The sequence below is a fragment of the Pipistrellus hanaki genome, assembly GCF_964339955.1.
Source record: "Pipistrellus hanaki genome assembly, chromosome: 11".
Taxonomy (NCBI): domain Eukaryota; kingdom Metazoa; phylum Chordata; class Mammalia; order Chiroptera; family Vespertilionidae; genus Pipistrellus; species Pipistrellus hanaki.
Genome location: NC_140513.1, coordinates 51,562,057 through 51,585,279, shown reverse-complemented (window position 1 = coordinate 51,585,279; position 23,223 = coordinate 51,562,057). Strand labels below are relative to the sequence as shown.

At 39.5% G+C, this 23,223-nt stretch overlaps 1 protein-coding gene across 1 annotated transcript in view; it reads left to right on the top strand.

Annotated features, from left to right (window-relative positions):
* Positions 1 to 23,223, top strand: part of FREM1 (FRAS1 related extracellular matrix 1) — a 121,018-nt gene that overhangs the window by 53,525 nt on the left and 44,270 nt on the right. Inside the window, exons 19-24 of the mRNA XM_084898220.1 lie at positions 1,778 to 2,000; positions 4,594 to 4,738; positions 7,279 to 7,420; positions 9,953 to 10,148; positions 13,431 to 13,695; positions 21,654 to 22,068. Of these exons, the coding sequence (XP_084754346.1) occupies positions 1,778 to 2,000; positions 4,594 to 4,738; positions 7,279 to 7,420; positions 9,953 to 10,148; positions 13,431 to 13,695; positions 21,654 to 22,068 (1,386 nt within the window). The remainder of the gene's footprint in view (positions 1 to 1,777; positions 2,001 to 4,593; positions 4,739 to 7,278; positions 7,421 to 9,952; positions 10,149 to 13,430; positions 13,696 to 21,653; positions 22,069 to 23,223) is intronic.

The window sequence follows — 23,223 nt, the reverse complement described above, 5'->3', positions numbered from 1 at the left end:
ATGCCTTTTTCCCGAGTGAGCATTCCTTAGAGAAACCATTGAAGACTAACAGATGTGGAGCCCTCTGTGTTACTAGCAGAGCTGGCTTTAAGTGCCAGGTGATTTTTTAAAAAAGTCATTTATTTTGCTTTCTTGTCAAAAAATTTATTTTGTAAATACCTGGCTTCCATGAAGTTGTGTGCGACATGAAAAAAAAGTGAGATTTTAGTTTAAGTTATTATAGTACATTTCAAATCTACTAGTGAGTATCTGTATTTTGTGTATATTGATCTAAACCTTTTATTTAGAAACCCAATAAACAATTAAATGGGCACACACACAAAAAAGAATTCCGTATTTTTTCAATAAAATGTCTCAGTCATCTTGTGAACTGATTTACCGTTTTTGCCACAGAGTGAGTCTGGGGCTCCCAAGCTCTCTGAAGAAGGACCATTAGAACATCTGTTTAGATTGCTTTATTAAATTTCTTGGAGGAAAGAACAAGTTAGATCAAAGATGATTTCATAATTATATTTGTGTGCATTAAATTTGGATGCCATCTTCATCCTTAGTAAGTAGGGCCAGATTTTTTTACATGCATAATTTTAGCTCAAGTATCAGATATGGCAAGTAATTCTTCTTTATGCAAATTCTGTGAAAAGTGGTTGCAGGAAGACTGTCTTTGAAGTCATTAAGAGAGGTTGAAAAAAAGGGCATTTTCCACAAATTTAAACCATGTACATCTTAAGGCTAAAGTGCCTACTCAGTCATAATGACATTCCTAGTCTCCTCTTCCCTTTTGCACTTCTTGTCTATCCCTATTTAATAGCCCTATAAATTTTCTTCGTTGCATTATAATTATTGATGGACAGGCCTTCACAGTTCCATCTAACATGGATTCTTTAGGATATTTATAGTCCCCACAAAATATAGCACAGTGACATGGTAGATTTCTGATCAGCCATGTTAAATTGATTCACCCTTTTTAATTAGACCTTGCTGCATTTCAAAATAGAAACATATTTCTGTGTTTATTTTTACTGTAAGAGGAGAGCAAGACAGCTAAGTACAGCTAGTCAAAATCTAAATGACTAGCTCCTACATGAAATAAAAAAAAAAAAACATTCAGTTCGTGCTTAAAGGAGTAGGAAGTGTGATGTTGGTGTGAAAGTGGAGGAAGGCGGTTCAGGAAAAGTAGAGGGGTGCGGGTGGGGGAGAAGTGAAGGGTCTGGATTAAAATTGACACCACAATACATCCAAAAGGACCCTTCTCAATTGTTGTTGGTTTTAATAAAAATACAGAAGTTTTTACTTTAATGATAAAAACTTACACCACAAAAGATACCCCTCGTGTTTCTATCAGCTATTTGTGCCATGTCTAAAACAGAAACATTGAAATTATAAAAGGAAAGAGGCCCAGCAGGTTAAATTGACAGCTTAGGATCTGAAGGTAAAGGGTCCGTCTACACTCAGATTTACAAGTGAACTCTGTAACTTTTAGAGAGCAAGCATCTTTTGGTTGCCTTTCCCCCCCTAACTTTTGAATTATGAAATTTTATATGTACACACACACACAGACACACACACAGAATCTTTTGTCCATCAGAGAAATGAATAAACTGCTTTGAAAAATGTGAGATTAATAGATTTGTTGTCATCTTCTTAGACTATGTTAAACCAGAGATATTTAGGACTCATGATACACAAATCTCATGGACGGTTTGCAACAGGATATCTTAAAATTAAAGAAAGACCAGTTTAATGTGCACATAGCTGACTTTTCCAACTTGCTGCTTAGGTGTGTGAAGGTCAGATGAAAGAGCTGGATTCTACTGTCATCAGTGCCACCGATCTGGATGTGCCGGAGGACCCCTTGCTGTTCAGCATCACTCACAGGCCCCGCCATGGCCTCCTCCTCCACGGGGTGTCCAACCCGGACTTTCCTCAGCACCAGCAGCCAGCCGGCCCCGGCCAGAGGCACACACTTGTTTACAACTTTTCCATGGTGCTTCTCAAGAATGGTATATCACATTCCACTTGGATTTGCTTGTTACCAACTTAATAATTTAACCCAGAAAAGACGAAAATTAATCAGAGGAATAGGAAGTGAAAGAAGGGCATTTACCTACTTTATTCATTTATCGTCCAAGGGTTTCCTGTGGGCTCTGGATTAATGTAGGGCCTAAGATCCAGCTGAAGATAGTGGGTAATAGAAAAGGAAATACTATGTTTTCTTTCACTTTTAGAGCATCAGTAAAAATGATATATGTGATTTGGGGTATTTTAGTGCAAGCTTTTATGTCATAATAAAAATTCCTTTTTAAAACTTGAAATCATTAAACTTGAAGAGATTTACCTGCCAAAATTTCCACATTGGAACCATATATATATATAACAATTCATTATTCTCTGAGGAGACAATTTCCTCTTTAAGGAAATGGCGCATTGGAATAGTAGCCTGAATTATATTTTTAATTACACATTTAAAAACATCGATCTGAACCCATTTTCTATATAAAAAAGTATTTTAAATCTTTGAGAAAAGTGTGTGATTCTAGAATCACTCGTACTCTCTCTTTCCTGTCTTCACTATTCTGTTCCCCAGCCCAAGGGTCCTTCCCCTCCTTCGCCGAGCTGCCAGCACTGTGCCTTCAGAACCAGCTGCCTCCTGGCCGACTCCTTGGACCCACCCAGGCCCTCCGAACTATCCCTTTTCTGTGCTCATGTTAGCACCTGAACAACATTTCCTACTGTCTTTTCCTCTCTCTCTCCCCAGCTAGAGTGTAGGCTCCCTGCCCAAAGGCCAATTTTGCAATAGTTGTACAATAACATCTTATGTTTGAATTTGAAAAGCGAATTCATATATTTCTCAGTTTTGATCCATTGCAAAGATAAATTCTGGAGCTTAAATTATGTTCCCAAATAAAAGCATGTGTAACAAATAATACAATGTAGTGTTACAATACTTTTTTTTCTAAATTTACAACATAGGAAAAAGGAATAATAAATCAAATTTTACTCTTAAAAAAGTTTTTAGAAAATAACACTCATTGATTACTGTTAGGTTAAATAATTATATACGTATTGTTTAAAGTTTGCACTATATAATTATTTTAAATAAAAAATAAAGGTTGTTCATATAAATTAATATTTTGGTGATATTCTCAGGGATTAGATTTTCACCTCTTTTTTATTTTTGGTTCATTTATGACTACTTTTTTTTTTTTTTACTTTAGTGCAGTCTCACACACATTTCCTGACCCTAAACATATAGAACTTATAAAACTGCTCGCATTGCCCCAGCCAGTGTGACTCAGATGGTTGTCAACCTATGCACCCAGAGGTCACCTGTTTGATTCCGGGTCAGGGCACATGCCCAGTGGGCTTGACCCCTGATAGGGGATGTGAAGAAGGCAGTCAGTTGATAGTTCTCTCTCTCAGTGATGTTTCTTTCCCTCTCCATCTCCCTTGCCTTCTCTCTCTCTCTCTCTAAAAAAAAAAAAAAAAAAAAAAAAAATCAAATCAATTAAAAATTGTTAGCAGCCCTAAGCAGTTTGGCTCAGTGGATAGAGTGTTGGGCTATGGACTGAAGGGTCCCAGGTTCGATTCTGGTCAAGGGCATGTACCTTGGTTGTGGGGCACATTCCCAGTAGGGGATGTGCAGGAGGCAGCTGAATTGATGTTTCTCTCTCATCAATGTTTTTAACTCTCTATTCCTCTCTGAAAAAAATCAATAAAATATATATTTTTAAAATTAAAAAAACTAGCAGATTATGCAGTCTGTTTATGATTATTTTAAGTATCTTTTTTACTTTTAAAATATTAATTGAAAACATGGATTGTGTTAACTAGGTTTTTCATTCTCTGGACATACTGCACTGTGATTTTATACAAACTGTCTTTTATTTTAATCTTTGCTTATTTATTAGCCAATAATAGTTTCTCATTGTTATATTGATTTGAAAAATTCTTAGATAAGTAAAATTGAACCTATTTTTATTTTTATTGACCATATGTTTGACCTTTTATGAATTACCTGATAATGTTATTTGCTCACTTTTTCATAGATTCAAATCAATGTATAAGAGATAATTAAATATTGATGTTTTATTTTTGTCTCATATTATGAATAAGATTTTTCATATTTCATTTGCTTTGTAACTTATGTTTTTAAGTATAGAAATAAAGAATTGCAAGTCCTCCAAAATTATTCTTTCTCAAGACTGTTTGGCTTTCTGGGTTTCTTTGCCTTTCCATATGAATTATTATTATTATTTTTTTACTTGAGGTGGGGATCTATGTATAATTTCTCCCAAGTAATAAACTAATTTTCTATTTCATTTGAGCATCTTGACAACTTTGTTCTTAGGTAGCTTATCAAATAATATGTCATTTTCTCACTGATTTTAAATAGACCTTTATCAAATACTAAAGTATTTAAATAGGAATTTTTAGATCAACTAAGAGAATATTTTTACTGCATGAAACAGTTTAATTTCACCCTGTTGCACTGATTAACGGTGGCTTGGAAATTAAAACAGTTATCTGTGCTATGTGTTGGAATTGTCCAATCACAAGGAAGATTTACTTTCTCCCTCTTTCCCCTTTGTCCAGGAATGAGGTTGATGTATGTGCACGATGACTCAGAGAACCTTGCTGATGACTTCACAATCCAGTTGTCCGATGGGAAACATAAGATACTTAAGACCATCTCAGTAGAGGTCACCCCAGTCAATGATGAGAAACCCGAGCTGAACAAGTAAGCTACCTGAAGAGAGTCAGCTACCAGAAGAGAGTCCCTTTCAGATTCTCTACAAAATTCTGACCAGGAAGGCTAGGTGTAAATGCACTGTGTGTCCTCTGAGAGAAATTAGTCTCTTGCTGCTGCTGTCTGTCACAGTTTGTCCCACCTACCTGGTACCTAGAACTTAGGTGCAAATATTAGTTAATGTAACCACTTCCTAACAATTCTCAAACGAGCCCTTTAATTATTGTTTTTTTTCTCTCTCAAAACTTCTGCTTAATTTTAAACAATTAAGATAAGGTGACCAGACGTCCCGCTTTTGGCGGGACAGTCCCGATTTTTTTGTTTGTTTGTTTGTTTGTTAAGAATCGGGACTTTCCCGCCAAAAGCGGGACGTCTGGTCACCTTAAATTAAGAATGACTGAACATACAATATAGAATGAACAGTGTATTAAACGTTTAAACACATGCACCAAAGTGTAATTAATGTGTAGATTCAACTAAAGTGTGATACTATTAACTGCAGAAAGCCTTCGCTTGTGGATTTGGTCAAACCATTAACTAGAGAGGCTGAGGGAGATATACCAATGCCACTTCTATCATTTGGTATTTTCTTATCCAGCAGTCCTCTGCCATGCTCCATATGAACTAACATCCCTTGCCACCTGATGTCAAAGTAATAGTTCTTTAAAAATTCTGGGCTGATATTATTAATTGCAGACTTTCTCAGTATCTCCCTCTGTAGTTGATCAGAGTGTGATCATAGGATATAATCTTTATCAATTATATTTCCACTAGAGGCCCAGTGCAAGAAAATTAATGCACTGTGTAGTGGTGGTGGGGTGATCCTTCAGCCTGGCCTGTGCTCTCTTGCAGCCTGGGAGCCCTCAGGGGATGTCCAACTGATAGCTTAGGCCCGCTCCCTGGTGAGTTGACCAAATACAGCAGGCTAATTTTTAAGTTGATAATTTTGTATGGCCCTCAAATGATACTATAAATACCCAAAATGGTCCTTGGCAGAAAAAGTTTCCCCACCCTTGGATTAAGTGAATTAAAATATGTAAAACTGCTTGAAAAAAAAAATGAGCTAATGCATAGTGAGAGCTCATAAATGTTAGATATTATTATTACAAGCAGATATTCTCATTCTAAAACTACAAAGATGACCCAGTTTCTTATTTATTTCAAACTGGGGGGCAAGAAGATATTAACCAAAAAATTTGTGCATAACTTATGGACACAGACAATAGTGTGAAGGCCTGGGGCAGGGGATGGGTAAAGGCTTAAAGAGGTCAATGGGAAAAAAGGGGACATATATAATACTTTTAACAATAAAGATAAAAATAAGAGAAAGAATAGATTGTGTTCACTTTCCCCATTTCTGCCCACTGTCTCTATCCTCAACCGCTTTATTAAAGCTGCTCCCTTGTTTCCTACCAAATCTATTGGCTCTTCTCATCTTACTGGACCTGTTAGGGCATCTGACACGATTTCTTTGACATCCTTGTGAATGTACAGCACATGCTTTTGGTTGCCTGGGCCACATCCCCATGGCCCACCTCTGACTGCGGCTGTTGTGGTGATGGAACGTGCTGAGCACACTGTCGGTGCCCACCCCTCGTGCCCACACTGTCTGCTCCATGCTCTGCCTCAGGGCTTTCTCTGAAGCAGCAGAGGCCCATCCAGCTGGTGTTCAGGCACAGCGGAGACACTCGGGACAGCCTCTGACCTGTGGGAGACAGTGGATAGATAAATATCCCCGCCTCCTCGCCTGCAAAGCACACGTTGAGGCGTAATTCACATGTTTCTTCAAAGGATCCCGGCAGCACTGAGCTCCACAGCTGTAAAAACACTTTGTGGCTGCTTCCTCCTTCCTTCTCTCACTCCTCGCTCTATCTCCTGTTCCTGAAAGCACTTCTCAAAGAAATTACCTGCAAAGTTCTTGTCCTGGGGTCTCTTTCAGAGTAATCCAGACTATGGCACACTTTCCTCTCTGCTTCTCTGTTGAAGAAAACACTAGCTATGTGACAGACACCGAAGTAAATCCTTTCACATATATTACCATGGAGACAGAGAGGAACATAGAGATCCACCAATTACCCAAATATCACCAAACTCCTAAAGCATATCATAAACCATAATCAAAGGATCTCTGTGGCTGTCTAATCTCTCTAAGTTTCTGTCTGGAAAATAGAGTAATGATGCCTGAACCACTTACTTCATGGAGTTGATGTTGTATGAAAAACAGTATTAGAAACAAAATAATTTTCTAACATAAATTACAGTATAAACTTGTAAAGTTCTATATGTGTAAACAATTAGAAGTATGCAATTACCTCATAGCATATTCATTGTTGCTGACTAGTTGTCCTTTAGGATTTCTGTGTGCAAAGTGAAATGAGAGCCACGACTTACTCATAATTTTCAATAATTTGAATATTGAATATTATTTCCTAGTTGTTGAAGACTGGAAACTGTAATAGTCATTATGAGAGTCCCCTGCTAAAGCAATACCTTCTATTTTCATATCAAGCCAGACACCTTTCTTTTTACAGGAAGGCTGAAATTACAATGAATATGGGCGAAACTCGTGTTATTTCTAGTGCTGTTCTTTCAGCCACAGATGGAGACACTCCCAGGGAGAAGATTTACTATCTATTTGACAGGCTTCCCCAAAATGGGCAACTTCAGCTTAAGGTTAGTGGCCTTTTAACCTTTATTTTTCAAAATAGGTATAGCAGATATAAATTTTCTCAATACACAGATTTCTATAACTGAATTTATTCTCTAATAGCCATATTTTCTCAAGAAATAGAACATTTTATTTTCCTACTTTGGGGATAATACACTATTCTAAATTTTCTTACTGAATTCGGGGTAAACTCAACCAATATTAAGGTTCTTCATTGCTCCCTCTTTACTGAGGTTGTACCTAAATTTGGAGGGAGGCAGAGTGAGTTGCTGGGGTATTCCCACCAGATTTTTAAAAAAAGTTTTTAAAATAAATTTTGTTTCTTAGAGCAATTGTTGTGACTATCAATAAACTGATTTTAAAGTTTACATGGAAAGGCAAAATGTACAAGGAAAACAACATCGAAGGAGAACAAAATTGAAGGACTGATACTATCTAACCTTCAGACTTGCTATAAAGCTGCCACAACAGTATGGGTTTGGTGAAAGAATAGACAAATAGATCAATAAAACAGGATAGAGATCTTTCAAACACACACACACCACACACACACACACACACAGCCAACTGATCTTTGACAAAGGAGCAGAGTCAATACAATGGAGAAAAGATAGTTTTTAACAAATGATTCAAACAATGTGCCTGATGCCCAACACAAATTACAGATCAGACACTTGCAAAGGTCACTTAGGTAATCCATCAGTTGCTTATTTGAATGGTGGATTATGGCGAGCAATAACAACCACCATCCATCCCCAATGTGATTATCTGACTGAAGGCTTAACTTTTAATGCCATGTAGACACTCCTCCAGAGGCAGCAAGGATTCATTCTGTGTGGAACAGCTTGATCATCTTCGATTGTAGGTACTATAGAGAATCAAAGTGAAGAGCAATTGCTGATTTAAATTGAGGTACAGCTGTGTCCTTAATTCATTTCAGAGAGTAATGAAGCGGAAAGGCAGTGAGAGCTCACACATTTGGGTGGCTTGGGAACTGAAGTGTTTTTGGATACGTGGAAATCCAGATGGGTCCGGGTTCCCAGCATGGCGCCACGTAATTCTCTCCCAGCTCTTAGGTGTTCTCCAAGTCTCTCCAGAACCAGGGACCAGGACTCCAGGCCTCCTGGAATTTCTCCAGGTTTTTGTTTTGTTTTTTTGTGTCCTCCCTTAGTTTTCCCACCTTGAGTCTGACTTTTCTTCCTCTTTGGTGGTTTGCAAATGACTTTGTCAAGTCAAAGCTCGCAATCTGGAGTGCAAGTGGGGAACTAGATGGAGATGAGAGAGCAAAATATATCATTTTCTGTACCTACTTCCTGAGAAAAGATGACAAAGCAAAAGGTTAAATACAATTGTAGGCTATCCAGTTTAAACACTGAAAAAGAATCTGTTTTTAATAATTAAATTTGCAAATAGATCTTATGATGGAAACAGTAAGCTTAATTATTAAATGTAATTCATTTTTACCCTGTGAGCACTGGAACAGAACATAGCTGTGTACAAATATCAGTTGGGCAAGCATATTAAGAAGAAGACACTTTACAAAAAGAATGACAAAAAGAGAAGTGGCAAAACAGAAAGAGGAGAGGAGGACAAAGCAGTTTTGCAGGAATTGGGAATCTGAGGAATAATGTGTCAAGAAAAAAAGTGATTTAAAAATTCTGTTTTAGTCTCTTAAACCAGGCAGAAAAAGCACAAGATAATATCATAAAGTAAAATTTTAAGATAGTATTTTTCTTGAATCATGTCAAATGATGTTTATAGCTTATTCTTGGGGAAAGCTATGTGTTTTGAGGGAAGTATTAACCACATACAAATTTATTATAATATTTTCTAATACTCTCAGTTGTCAACTCCCCCTAGCATAAGAGCCTCTTTTAATAAAAAATACCACAGTTTCTGAGCTGAATTCTGTACAGAATGCATGCATAACTAATGATTACTTGTTTTAAAACAATTCTGATATTTGCAGTTACATGTTTTTGCTGACTCCTCAGGGTATAAGTGCAGATAGTAATAGCTTGATAATTTTCCTTTGGCTTTAGCAAGGCTGTAAAATGTATGACAAATAAGTACATCCATTCTCTTTTTGTTTTATCTTCTTCACCCATGTAGCAAATCAGTTTGATAATATCGTTTTTATTAGTTGTACAATGATAGGAACTAAAGAAACAGAAAACCCCAGGTGAAACACATTTAATATTTAAAGAATCAATTCCAGTAGCTCAATTACCCACCTGCTCTCATTAATTGGAATATTTAATCAGCTATGATTGCTTATGATAAATACCTCGCAAGTAGCATTGCTGTTGAATTGCCATTAAAAAACCCCCACAACTGTGTAAAAAACCCTTTGGCTGACACTGTTTTAAATTGCTTTAGTATATCTCTATAAAAGGAAAAACTAAGTGGTAAAAAATTGAACTGGAGTTCCTCTGAATTCATTTATATTGGAGGTTTTCAGGGAATATAGAAAATGTTCACTAACACAGCTTGGAAAAAGAAAGCATGGGCAGCTGACTAATTCTGGTGCCTTTCAGATAGGGAGGGACTGGGTCCCTCTCCGCCCTGGCATGAAGTGCACTCAGGAAGAAGTGGACCTGAACTTGCTGAGATATGCACACACCGGGGCTATGGATTCCCAAAACCAAGACAACTTCATCTTCTACCTCTGGGATGGCGACAACAGGTCACCTGCATTTGACTGTCAGATCACCATCAATGATATGGGAAAAGGTAAAAGCATTCCTACCCCAGGTTTACTGGGATCAAGTCTTATAACCAAAAGTGAGCTGTTGTAAGCACTCCAAGTTTTCCCTCCCTCCTTTCCTTCCGTTCTTTCTTTTTTCTTTTCCTTTCATTCTTGACATATGAAATTTTATAATTTATGATTCAATCATTTGGCCCTTCACCTGCTTTGCCTGAGATTTCCGAGGTTCATAACAGCAGCCAATATGTTTGTAATTTTTTAGTATTTACAAAAAGCCTTTTGGATATCCAGACTCATCCACCACATGCCTGCATACCCTACTTTAATGATCAGAGAATATGGCTTTAAGGAAAAAATTGCTAAATCAATGTGTCTTATCCTCAGAAAGTGAATTATTACTTGAACATGAATTTCAAAGAAAGGGAGAGAATGAGCAAGAGAGAGTGTAAGCCCTTGAAACCCAATGTCACTACCCCATAGTTCTGCTTAGAGATTAGTTGAGGAGGGTAAAGATCATATTTCATTCACATGTATATAGTATAAGATCTACATATTTCTAGGACCAAGCATAGTCTTAGAACCTCAATACATGCTTGGTTGACTGAATACTTCCTTTTTTATTTATTTTTTACTAGTGGCCCAATATATGGATTCTATTGCACACTGAAAGGGAATCCGGTGTGGGTGAACCAGATTTGGAGCTGACAGGGCTCCAGCAGCAACCTAACCTACTGGTCGGAGCATCTGCCCCCAAGTGGTCATTGTGTGCCATAGCTACCAGTTGAATGGTCACTTATGCTTTTATATATAGAAAGATACATTTTTTTTTATTTTTTTGCCATGGCTGCCAGGAACCTCAAAGCTAAATCAGATGCTTAAGTGTAGTAAAAATCTTACTTCATTTGCATGGTAAAATTACAGTTCTCCTGAATATTTTAAAACAAAATTAAAGTTAGTTTGATTGATTGTGAGATGTTTATTTTGAGCTGTATAATAATATATTTTATTTATTAGTTTCTCAATGTATATTTCATCAAGATGTCTAATAAGTGACTCTCAGATAAGCTAGATGTTTCTCTCTGCAAAAGTAAGACTTGTTCATCATAAATATATGTAATACAAGTAATATATCAGGGCAGACAACTAATGTGTTAGGACAGAAGTCTTCTCATTGCCTTCGCACCATGCATTCCGGGGGACCAAGGTGGGGTGGAGTAGTGCTATGTTCCACACAGCCACCTGGGGATTTTTCTAGCTTGGAGTCACTCTAAAAGTGAGGAAATGGAGGAAAATGAGAACATTTTATGGGTGAGGCTTGAAGGTGGGTACCTGTCTTCTTGTATCCCAGTGGCTGAATTGCAATTACTTTCTATGCTAAGGGAGGCTGAGCAATAGAAGCCAGTTGCCCAAAAAGAAAAGGAAACAAGTCTGCTCAGCTGACATGTGATTATTTTCTAAAAGGACTTGTGAATACATTAACTTGTTAACATTGTCAGAGGTTCTGAATTTACTGTTTCTTTTAAAAAATATATTTTTATTGATTTCAGAGAGGAAGGGAGAGGGACAGAGAAATAGAAACATCAATGATGAGAGAGAATCATTGATCTGTTGCCTCCTGTAGGCCCCATACTGGGCAATGCTCACAACCCAGGCATGTGTCCCAACTAGAAATTGAACCATGACCTGGCTAATAGGTTAATATTCATAGATTCATCTCTATTTGAAACTGCCCTGAATTGTTAGACTAAATCATAACCAGAGTATGGAGCACTTGGGTTAATTTCATTTGGGAGCTATAATATAAATAACATGAGGCCCTCCAGGTATGCTATGTCTTCTGATTTGCACAGTGGCCAAAATTATGATAAAACATGTCTCTAGACATTGCCAAAATGTCTAAAATGACAGAATCACCCCTCATGAGAAGCACTGGGCAAAAGTTATATCTGTTTGCTATTTTATTTTTACTTTTTAGTTCCTCATGGGACAGAATATATTTTAAAAGTTTTATTGACATTTATATATTTAAAATTAGAATTGGTTTGGCATTTATTTCACTCACATTTCCTTTTGGCTATTCACCCGTTTAGTGTTGAAGTATAAAAAAATCCCTATATATTGAAGAGAGGAAACAAAATAATAAAGAGTTTTAATTTGTGCTCTTGAGTCAGATGGCTTGAGTACAGACTTTAGCTCCACCTTTTATTAATTGTGTAATAATTAATGAGTTAGCATGTCTATGCCTTAGTATCCTCCTCATTTATAGCCTGGGAAATATGGCAGTACCCCACTTTATAGCATTGATGTGAAGCTATCAGAGCCCCAAGGCCCGTGCCTGGCACAGAGTGGAAGCTCTGTATTTTAGGTATGATCATATTTTTTTAATGAACAAAACTGGATTATAATCCTTAATTTGTGAAACTCTGTATCTTTGTCCATGTGTGACTCACTCTGCTTCACTCATTCACTCCTATAGTCTTCTAAAAATATATAATAAACCCCTATACAACCATCATTCAACTCGGGGACTGAAGTATGAACACTAACCAACATCTTCCACTTTCCATCCTCCATCCTGACTTTTGTGTTAATTTCCCCCTCTCCCCTCACTATTGTGTATAGTTTTCTGGGACTTGCTCACGAAACTAATAAATGTTAGTAAGCTACATATATCTGTGTGATTGCAGGGAGCCGTAGTTCATCCGTCTTGCTATTGTGGATAGACCACAGTTTGTTTATATGATATTCACTTTTTAAAAAGGCATTTGGGTTGTTGCCAGCGTTTTCAATTAGGAACAGTGCCGCGGTGACCTTTCCGGTACGCGCCTCCCGGGTGCTTCTCGCCAGCACACAGCTGGAGCAGAATCTCCGGGTCAAGGCGTACGTGATAGTCCACTCTTTACAGGATAATGCCAAATGGTGTACCAATGTGTTCTACCAGAATCACCGGAATGATCATCTTGATCGACATCCTCTTCAACACTTCACGTCATCCGACTTCTACATTTTTCTAATCAGTTGATTATGAGTTGGCAATTTATTGTGATCTTGGTTTATATTTCCATTATTGAGATTGAACATCTATTTGTATTTTTATTGGCCATATGTGTTTCCTCTTCTGTGTAATATCTACTCATAGCTTTTGCCTAATTCTTTCATTAATCATAGTTACAGAAACCTTCCTACCTCATGTTTGTTTTGATTTCTGCACAGTTTGGCCTTTGTTGTTTGTCGTTGTTGTTTTGACCTTGGACATTTTATCTGATTTTTCAATCGGGTCCTTGACCACAACCTCTTCTGCCCCGTAGGTGATATTGTCATCCTTGCAAAGCCACTTGTGGTGCCTCAAGGCGACAGAGGTTTCCTGACGACCAGCACCCTCCTGGCTGTGGATGGAACAGACAAGCCTGAGGAGCTGCTCTACGTCCTCACCTCCCCGCCACGATACGGCTGGGTGGAGTCTGTCCACTCCCCTGGGGTCCCCATTTCGACTTTCAGCCAAATGGACATCGTAGGACAGGCAGTCTGCTACGTGCATCAGAGGAAGGCGCCTGCCCACAGTGACACATTCAGGTGAGCCCCTAAATGTTTCAGAACTCCTTCCCTGGCCCAGCTGGCCTGGCTCCGTGGTTGAGCGTTAACCTATGAACCAGGAGGTCAAGTTCAATTCCCAGTCAGGACGCATGCTTGGGTTGCAGGGTCAATCCCTAGTGTGGGTTGTGCAGGAGGCAGCTGATCAATGATACTCTCATCATTGATGTTTCTATCTCTCTCTCCCTCTCCCTTCCTCTTTGAAATTAATAAAAATATATTTTTAAAAAAAAACCCCTTCCTTGAATTAATGCTTAGAAAGATGAAAGAAAGGGAAAAATGAATCCTTTTCCAGCTCTGGTATATGGGTGTTCTTCTACTACCTAGTTGTTTAAAGGTGAAAGTGCACAATTAGAATGACAGCAGAAGGCAAGAAATGAGGGCTTGTTTAAAAATAAACACATAAGCAGATTTCAGTGCAAGCTGTTCTATGAGGGGGAAGGTAGAGACGTGAAGATGCCATCTAAAGGGAGACACAGAAAAGGAACTTACCACTTCTTTGAGGATGTTTTTCTATACGAGGGAAAGGTATTTACTAGCAAACATTTGGCATAAGCAGACACTGCCTGTGACACAATGTGTTTGGGTAACCATATCATAAATCATATTGTCATGCGGTGGATCATATTTCCCCATAGAAACAATGTTAGGATGGGGGCCTGTGCACCTGTTCAAGGATTGTGCATCAATTAAATCATTGAAATGAATAACAATCTGGTGGAAAGGCAAGGAAACTCCATTAGTGGAAAGTCCACATTCATTTAAAATACTGAAATCTGCTTCCAGTCACCGAGAGCAGGAGAAACTCTAGAGGGCCCATCATCTGGCTGTTCCCAGAGCTGGCGAAGTCACCGTCCTTGAGAGACATGCAGGATAAGAACCAAGAAATCCTGGACTCGCCTTTGGGGGAATCATGGTCCATATCCAACCCTGAGTTTTACCAATTAAGAAGGAGGCCCCGAGAGCATTGGTTCATCTGTCGTACCTGTAGGGATTCTGAATAACTTTCACCATGTCAGACAGAATACAGCGTTTGAAGGACTGCCATCAAATAACGTGAATGCAGCATAGTCCTGTATTACCCAGCTGTTCCCCATAAATTGTAAAGAGTAACCAATACACCCAGGTTCAAATACCACACTCTATCCTACATTTTTTATCCCTCTATATTCTATGCTATGATAACCACGATTTAAATGTCTGTCAAGGTGATTTTTTGCTTGCTTTTTTAGAATTAAGAATCAAGATTTGGATAGTTTAATAGTTAAACAGAAAAATTCAAGGAAGTTTGAACGAATACCTTCCCCCACTCTTGACAAATGTCCTTAACAAGATGATAATCATTTGATAATCATTAGTCAATATCTTCATAACCAATTCAGTGCTTGAATGTTGCTAGCCATCAACTAAATAAAACATGAGATGTAGGGATTCTTTTTGACGCTGGTTCTTTTGCTCAAGAAGTGATGCAGTATAATTGTTGAGGCACAGGCTTAAGGTCAGTTGCTGCCTCCATTACTCGGTCCATTTACTTGCCCTTACTGCCTCCACTGGCCCTCATCAAGCCACACTTCCCCCTGTGCTCCTGTTTTCTCTTTTGTGAAAAGGAGTGATGCTCATAGTATCTGCCTCCGGGGTTGTTGGAAGGTTTAAATGAGCTTATACATATAAAGTACTTAAAATAGCATGTGCCCCTCGGCTGGTGTGGGTCAGTGGTTGAGCATTGACCAATAAACCAGGAGATCATAGTTAGATTCCAGGTCAAGGCATATGCCCCGGTTATGAGGCGTGCAGGAGGCAGCCAATCAATGATTCTCTCTCATCATTGATGTTCCTATCTCTCTCTCTTTCTACCTTCCTCTGAAATCAATAAAATATATATATATATATATATTTTTTTTAAATCAAAACAGCATGTGGCACATAAGAAGAACAAAATAAGTATTAGCTGCTATTATTACTACTGTTGTTGTTACCATTTTTTATTATATACTTTCCTTGCTCCTTTCCCCCTCCTATCTTTACAACACCAAACATAATATTAAGGGAGGAAAGAAGTTACACTGTTCTTTTTTCCCCCATTAACTACTGGACAGTGGTTGCTTCTTGGTTTAATCCATGCATATCAGATTCAGGGCTTTTAATTTTTTGCTTTTGCTCTTACCTAATCCCCTTCCTCCAAGTCAGTACTCACCAGAGAGTCTACGGATGACATCACTCTCTTTGTTGGAGAAGCCAGTGATCTGCTGAAGAAGCCAGTGAATAAATGAATATTAGGTATTAATCAGAGGGTGGCGATGAACTAAGAATGGAAAACAAAATCTCCACATTTGGCAATACTTAAAAACTTACCTGGTTCGCCTCCACAGAAAGCCTTACTAGAGAGTACTTTAGAAATCATTTATCTCAAGAATCTCTAAATTTCTAGATTTTCAAGGTCCTCTAAATCTTGAGGATCTAGAAATTACCTGGGAGATTTATAAAAATAACAATTCTTGGGCCTCCGTGTAGAGGCGGCTTTGTTAAGTCCTGAGTAAGGAATCCATGTGAGATAGATGCGGTCAGGACCAGCCATTTCTAGCCTGGACCAGGCCCTTGCTCTGAGTGCGTTCTGAAGAGTGCTGGGATGTACAGGAGACACCTCAGGGGTCCCAGAGACAGAAAACCAAGGGGCTGAATGGGTGGGCCCTGGGCCCTCACCCCAACTTACTAATGGAGCTTTATTCTGTTTTGTTAGAGCTTTGAGGGCCACACTGGACTTCTTCTGAGCAAGGTTTTCTTTTAGCAGAAAGACACTGGCCCTGTTACCCAAAGTGAGTGATCTAAAGATGCCACACGAGCCAGGATGGCCCAGGAGGCAGGGACTCAAGCGTGAGAAGCCACTGCCTTACTATTCCCTTCAGTGTTCTCTGTGCTTCCGGTGGTTGCCAGAGGACGTCTCAGGCCTGTGCTCATAGGTCGGGAACAGCTTTTCAATATTGACTGTCCTCCCTTTTTCACAGAGAGCACAAGCCTCAGGCTCCAAGCCACTGGACCACAATAGCTAGCTAGAATTAAAAACAGTGTTTTTCTTATATGTATTTTGCAGTATTTAAGTACATTTATTGAAGTAAAAACATGAGTTGTTACGAAGCAAAGTATTAAGTAATAAGAGTACAGGTAATACAGGAAAATGGCCAAAATTATGAAGGTGATGTTTGACTGACTCAATAGTAGACAACAGGTCTACAGGGAGAAAATAAACAACAGAGGTTGAACGCATTGATTGAGTCCCATCCTTTCACTGACTCCTGGGGAAGAGAATATTGCTTTACACCTCCAATGCATCAGGCCGTGTGCTAGACCCCTTTCTCTGTATATCATTTCCCTCCCCCTCCACCTCGAGAGAGACGGTTTGTACCCATTTTGTGTCTGAGAAAACTGAAGATCCAGCAGGCAAAGAAGCCACCTGAACTGAAACACCAGAATCAGAGCTGCATTTGGGTCGAGATCTCGTTTTAGATCGTTCTTCCCGTGAGACGTCACGGTACCCATAACTTCTGGAGAATCTTCACTCATGGGACGGAGCTCCTCAACCTGTCGTTCTGAGGTCCGGCCAGCACTTTTGCATATTTATAACGGAAGAGCCCAGCATCTGCCCCGGACCCTCGTTTTAATCTTATCATTTCCTAACCCAATCACGGGCGGCTGTGCTGTTTGTCAAGTGGCTCTGAACCAAAGCCGAAAGCCCGTTTTAATGAAAGTGTGATCGTGGTGCTTTTTAAAAATTCAATATATGCAGCCAGTCTAATCACCTAAATTTATGTTGCTTGCTGTTAAATCTGGCAAGAAATTTGGCTTGGGTAGGAGAGATAAATTCTGTGGTAGAGGATCTCCCCTCCCCCCCTTCTCTCTTTAATGTAAGGTATGGCAGCATTAATTAAGCAGGGAAAGGGGGCGTTTAATGATCAGATTTTACCTTCTGCAGAAATATTTTGCGAATCATAAATTTCCCCGGCATTGTTTGGTGCCGCTGGCCTGGAAGAGAGATTTGGCAGCGCGTTCTGGGACAGATGACACCAAGTGATTAGCAAGCTGACTTCAGCTGCTGGCAGCCGAGCACGAAAAGAACATGCTAATGTCCTCCATTTTGACATGCCGGCTGGACTCCCCCCTCCTCTCCTCCCCCCCACCCTCCCCCCAAGGAACTGGCTCTATTTATGATTCCATTTTTATCCTTTAAATGCCATGACAGATGGCAGATTCTTCAGCCAACTCCATTGCCAGGAAATGCGGAAAGCTTGAAAGCACCATGGTGATGGTGAAATCAGACCAGGCAGGCACCCAGACAAATCTGAGAGTCCTCCCCCAGATTTCAGGAGAACAATGGTCATCGGGGAAGCGGGATAAAGGAAATGGAACCAAATAGACCCACGGAAGGAGCTGCTACCTGCTACCGCCGGCTTCCGAGCCTGGGAATGGGTGCCATCGCAGCCGTGGCATCGCTGTCTGGCAACTGGAGGCTGTATCTGGGGGGTTTCTTTGCAGGGGAAGGGGGGCATTTGGACGATCATCTGGTTAACCTTTGCAGGCGTGAACAGCGCTGCCTTCCTTGCACTCGGAGGTCCTGCTAGGCTCACTTTAACGGTTCACCCTGCCTCTCCCCTCCACAGTGTGTCCCTGCCTGTGCGCAGTCTGCTTTGTCACTTGTGAGAGTGAATGATGGGTTGCAGCCAGTCATGTTTAGAAACTGCATCCTTTTCACCGCTGGCTTATTAGCTTTAGGTCAGTGCAGACAGCTGCCTGGGGGTCCCCGCTGGGAGCACTGGCCTCAGTAAACATATTTCTTTCTCTTCTGTGGTCCCTGCTCTGCTTGCCCGCACTCCCATCTGTCTGATGTCAAGTAGCCGAGCTCCAAGGTGGTCAGAGCCCTGTGTGATCAGGCAGGAAGGCAGACAGCTCGGATCCTAAGACAACAGCAACCTTCTCACACAGGTCACACGCTCATAGGTAGATGCAGCCAGGCTGAGACTGAGCTCTGTGGACCCGGTTGGTCAGGGTTGGTCGGAGTGCATCTCCAGAGAGAAAAGACAGAGTCAGAAACTCACACTGGCAGCCTCTGGTGGAGCCCCTGGCGGTGCCCAGAGCTCCCACCCAACCTCCTGGCTCCTGAACCTGCCTCCCACCTGCCTTCCCCTCCCTTCCCCTTGGATAGTTGGCATGCTTTAATGGGGCACCAAGTCTTTAATTCCACAATTAATGCAAATACCAAAAATATGTGCCCTGGGCTGAAATTTGTGCTAAACTGTAAATGGCTGGTTGAAAATCCTCCACAAGAGCACATTTTGATCTGGTAGGGAAGAGAGGGCCACTTTATTTGTGGGAGAGGGGGAGGGGGAGGCCTGAAGAGGGTCGGGGGGAATTTCTGGGTGGGGTAAGTAGGTAAAGGGGAAATTGGAAGTGTTGAGGGAACGCCTACCTCCTTGTTTTGCTTCTGGTCAGATGACAGACTCCAGGGAGGACATGAGAAAAAGTAACAGGAAAACAACAGAATAAAAACATCACCCCATGGAAAGCTGTCCCAGAGAAATAGACCATGATTTTTATATATAAAAATGCACATCACTTGATCCTTGACACTGTCAAGGTGGACTAATAAGTAAAAAGTTGGACACATATTTTTATAGGTGCACTTCAATTTTCTTTTCTTTCTTTTTTTTTTTTTTTAAAAAAAAGCTAATTTTGCTAACACTTCACGATTCAGCAGTGAAATTACCCTATTTGCTTAGAATATATTGATTAAGAGTTCAGTTTTAGGAAAGGAAAGCCGATGGTTTTAGGGCAAAAAGGAGATTTTTGTTCAGTCTATAATTCTAAAGCTAATTTAATACTCTTATTCAAACTGTAAAATAATGCTGTGGAGGAAGAAAACACCCAGCAGGTTATATTCTTTACAAGTCTAGGCATGTGAAATGTTGAGATTTGCTGTGTTTGTTATATTTCTCTTAGCATTTTAAACTTTCGGGGCCTAGATTCCTTTTTCTACCATTATATTTTCATTGTAGGCAGACTTATCAACTAGATAATTAAAAAGCTCAAACATTTTAGCTCAGCCTTCAAAGCAAGATCTGGGTCAGCCAAACTCATCTCCTTTACTTTGCGTCCAGCTGCTCTGCTCCCTCAGTCCTGTGCCTCGGGCCAGCTGGTCTACTCCTTGTGCTCACACAACCCGGTCCCAGGTTCCTTCATGTTCAAAAGCAAGGCAGCAACCCTCAAACCTTGAAGGACAAGACACATTTTTGCAAAGAATAAAGAACTTGTTAGTCAAATTTGTCAGGTTAGTAAAATAAATATAGACCCCATTTCTTCTCTGGTAAAAAAAAAAAAAAAAAAAAAACAAACCCAAAAAACCCTCCAAAATGTGGAGGTAAGTAAAAGAGAATAGAGGGGGATACATAATGATGGAAGAAAACTTGGCTTTGAGTGGCAAACACACCGTACAGTATACAGATGATGTGTTGTAGAATTGTACACTTGAAACCTCTATAAGCCACTGTCACCCCAATAAATGCAATAAAAATTAACAAATAAAATAAATGAACTTGACCAAAATAAGTAAGTATATATGAACCTCCATAAAGTTCTTATATAATTTAAACTAATTTTGCTATATTCAGCTGAAATTATTTTTAGAGATTTTTACATTCATGTAAAAATGTAAGCATGTGTCCACCATGAATATTTCTAGGAACTATAGTACATGGAGAAAAACTAATAGACACAACTCCATGATCATTTTGAAAAGTACATTTTTGGGATATATGGTGAATTTGTCAATTTCATTTCAAGAGTAGTGATTTCCTAACTTTGGAGTTTTAACAGTGCATTTTGTTTGCGTGATTGAATGATATTCTAAATTTTCCTTAAAATAAAAATTACACATTGAAATTTTCTAAAGATCATTTAAATTAGTTTTTATTTTGAGATTGGCTGTGATGGATATAATGCGATTTAGTGGTAAATATAACCAGAAGCACATTGTGAGATCACAAACTCAAGACTGAGAGAGAGATTTTGCTTACCTTAAATTTATATCATTTCAGCTTTCTCTTTATAATTCTGCAGTGGTGCTCAGATACACCACTCTTTCTCAGTGGGTTGCTAAACTAGTATTTATTAATAACTCTGTAAGAGCAAGAGGTATGGGGTCCAAAGACCCGGGTTCTAGTCCCAGCTCTGTCTCTAACCTTCCTCATCATCTTTCTGCTATAATTTTCTTTTCTTTAAAGCAGGGAAACAATCCTTATCTACCATAACTTCCCACATATCCTGTAAGGGGCAAATGTAGGAACACAAGGAAAAGTAAGGGATATTTTAGAGTTGGATGGTACTTGGCGATCAGTTGGTCAATCTTTCACTTTGCAGAAGAGAAGAAAGGAGGCCCAGGAAGAGAGATGAGTTAGGCATGATTACATGGCTCATGTACGTGGCCTGTCCTATACAAATACAGTGAATTAGCCAAACTCAGCCTTCTCAGCACTTGATTGGCCTCCAATTGTTAGTCTTAAAAGCTTAGCTTATTAAATTCCTACAAAGAAAATACAATTGAAAAAAGTATGAATATATAAAGTGAGTTCTCTGCAAGCTCATGCAATGGGTCTAATTGGATGTGACATTTCCTATTGGGGCAAAGACCCACACTATGCCTGAGAAATACCACTGGTAGCATAGAGTCTACCATTGACATTAGGAAATACTTTTGGATGTGGAATGGGCAATTTGTGTGTTAACCTAGTGACTTATTTAATAGAATGGTGTCCTCTGAAAGACCTGCCCTTGATTTTTCATTTGAGTCCCAGCACAACATATCCTTTAGTAAAGGTGTGTGTTGTTATCATTTCATTCCAGTAGATGGTGACACAAGAATCCATGCTGAAGGCTGCCTTGCCTCTCTTTGCCAGATTCATTGTCAGCAATGGACTGCAGACCAAGCATGGGGTGTTTGAGATCATCCTGGAAGCCGTGGACAGATCCTTACCTGTGGTGACCAAGAACAAGGGGCTGAGACTGGCTGAAGGGGCCACAGGCCTGCTTTCCGCTGACCTCCTTCAGCTGACCGATCCTGACACGCCCGTGGAGAACCTTACCTTCCTTTTGGCCCGGCTCCCACGACATGGCCAGCTCTACCTGCGGGGGACCATGCTGCTCCAACACAACTTCACTCAGCAGGACGTAGACAGCAGGAAGGTGGCCTACAGGCACTCGGGAAGGGACTCCGGGACTGACTGCTTTACTTTTGTGGCCACAGATGGGACCAACCAAGGCTTTGTTGTGGATGGAAGAGTGTGTTATGAACCTGTTTCATTCATCATCAAGGCAAGTATGAGAAATATGCAGTTCCTTGTCAGAGAGGTGTAGAAAACAAATTCAAGGAAAACTATTTCCTCTTCCCTTCCTCCTTTCATTCAAATATGAGCTGTGTGTCTACAGGTGCCTGGCACCAAGCCGGGCACCAGGCTTATTAATATGAACAAAACGGATGTGGTCCCTGCATATGGGTAATGATTGACCTCTTGTCAGTGGTGGTAATACAAAAAGGAACAAAAAAATACAGGCTTTGAAGTCAGATACACTTGGGTTGAGGTTTCTGCCTTGCCATTTATTAGCAAATGATAATAAATTTATTAGCAAATCATTTATTAGCAAATGATCTTGAGAGCGTTCTTGAGCGCTTCTGATTCTACTTTTCCTTCTTTGAAAAAATATGCCTTACTGGATTAGGGTGATAATTAAATAAAATTAGGTATTCAAGGCACTAACATGTTGCCTGAGACATATTTGTTTCTCAGTATCTTGTAACTACTGTTACAATATTTAACTACACTATTATGATCATGCTTACTGATCCATGTCACCTACTGTAACTAATGGTTTTCAACTAAACATATGAAAACTTAAAAGGCCACATCATAATGATGGTGGGGATAATATTTGCAGCAGCTGCAATTTTTGAACATTTACATATCTGATTTAATTCTCATAAAAATCCTCTGAGATATGTTTTGTTCTCTCTATTGTATAGATGTTGCTAAGTTAAGTAGTTTGTTGAAACACATAAAAAGCTCAATTCTTTCTGATCCAATAGCGGTATCCTTTCTGGGCCCAGTCCTGCCACATTTGTGTTGACTGTGATGATGATTCTGGAGGTCATAATGTGTTTTTCTCTTTTTAGCCAAAACACATCAAGTTTGTCTGGCTCTCAAACTCTTGGATCTGCTCTTCTTAGACCTAGTTCACCCTGTTCCACACACTTACAGCCACAGCAAAAAAAAAAAGATATATTCGTCTCTTACTTAGGATACCTTCTAATTATGCAAAATAATAATTTCCCCTTGCTCTTTAGTCTCTGTACTAATCAGGATTCTCCAAAGAAACAGAACCAATAGGATATATCTATATCTATATCTATATCTATATCTATATCTATATCTATATCTATATCTATATCTATCTGTCTGTCTGTCTGTCTGT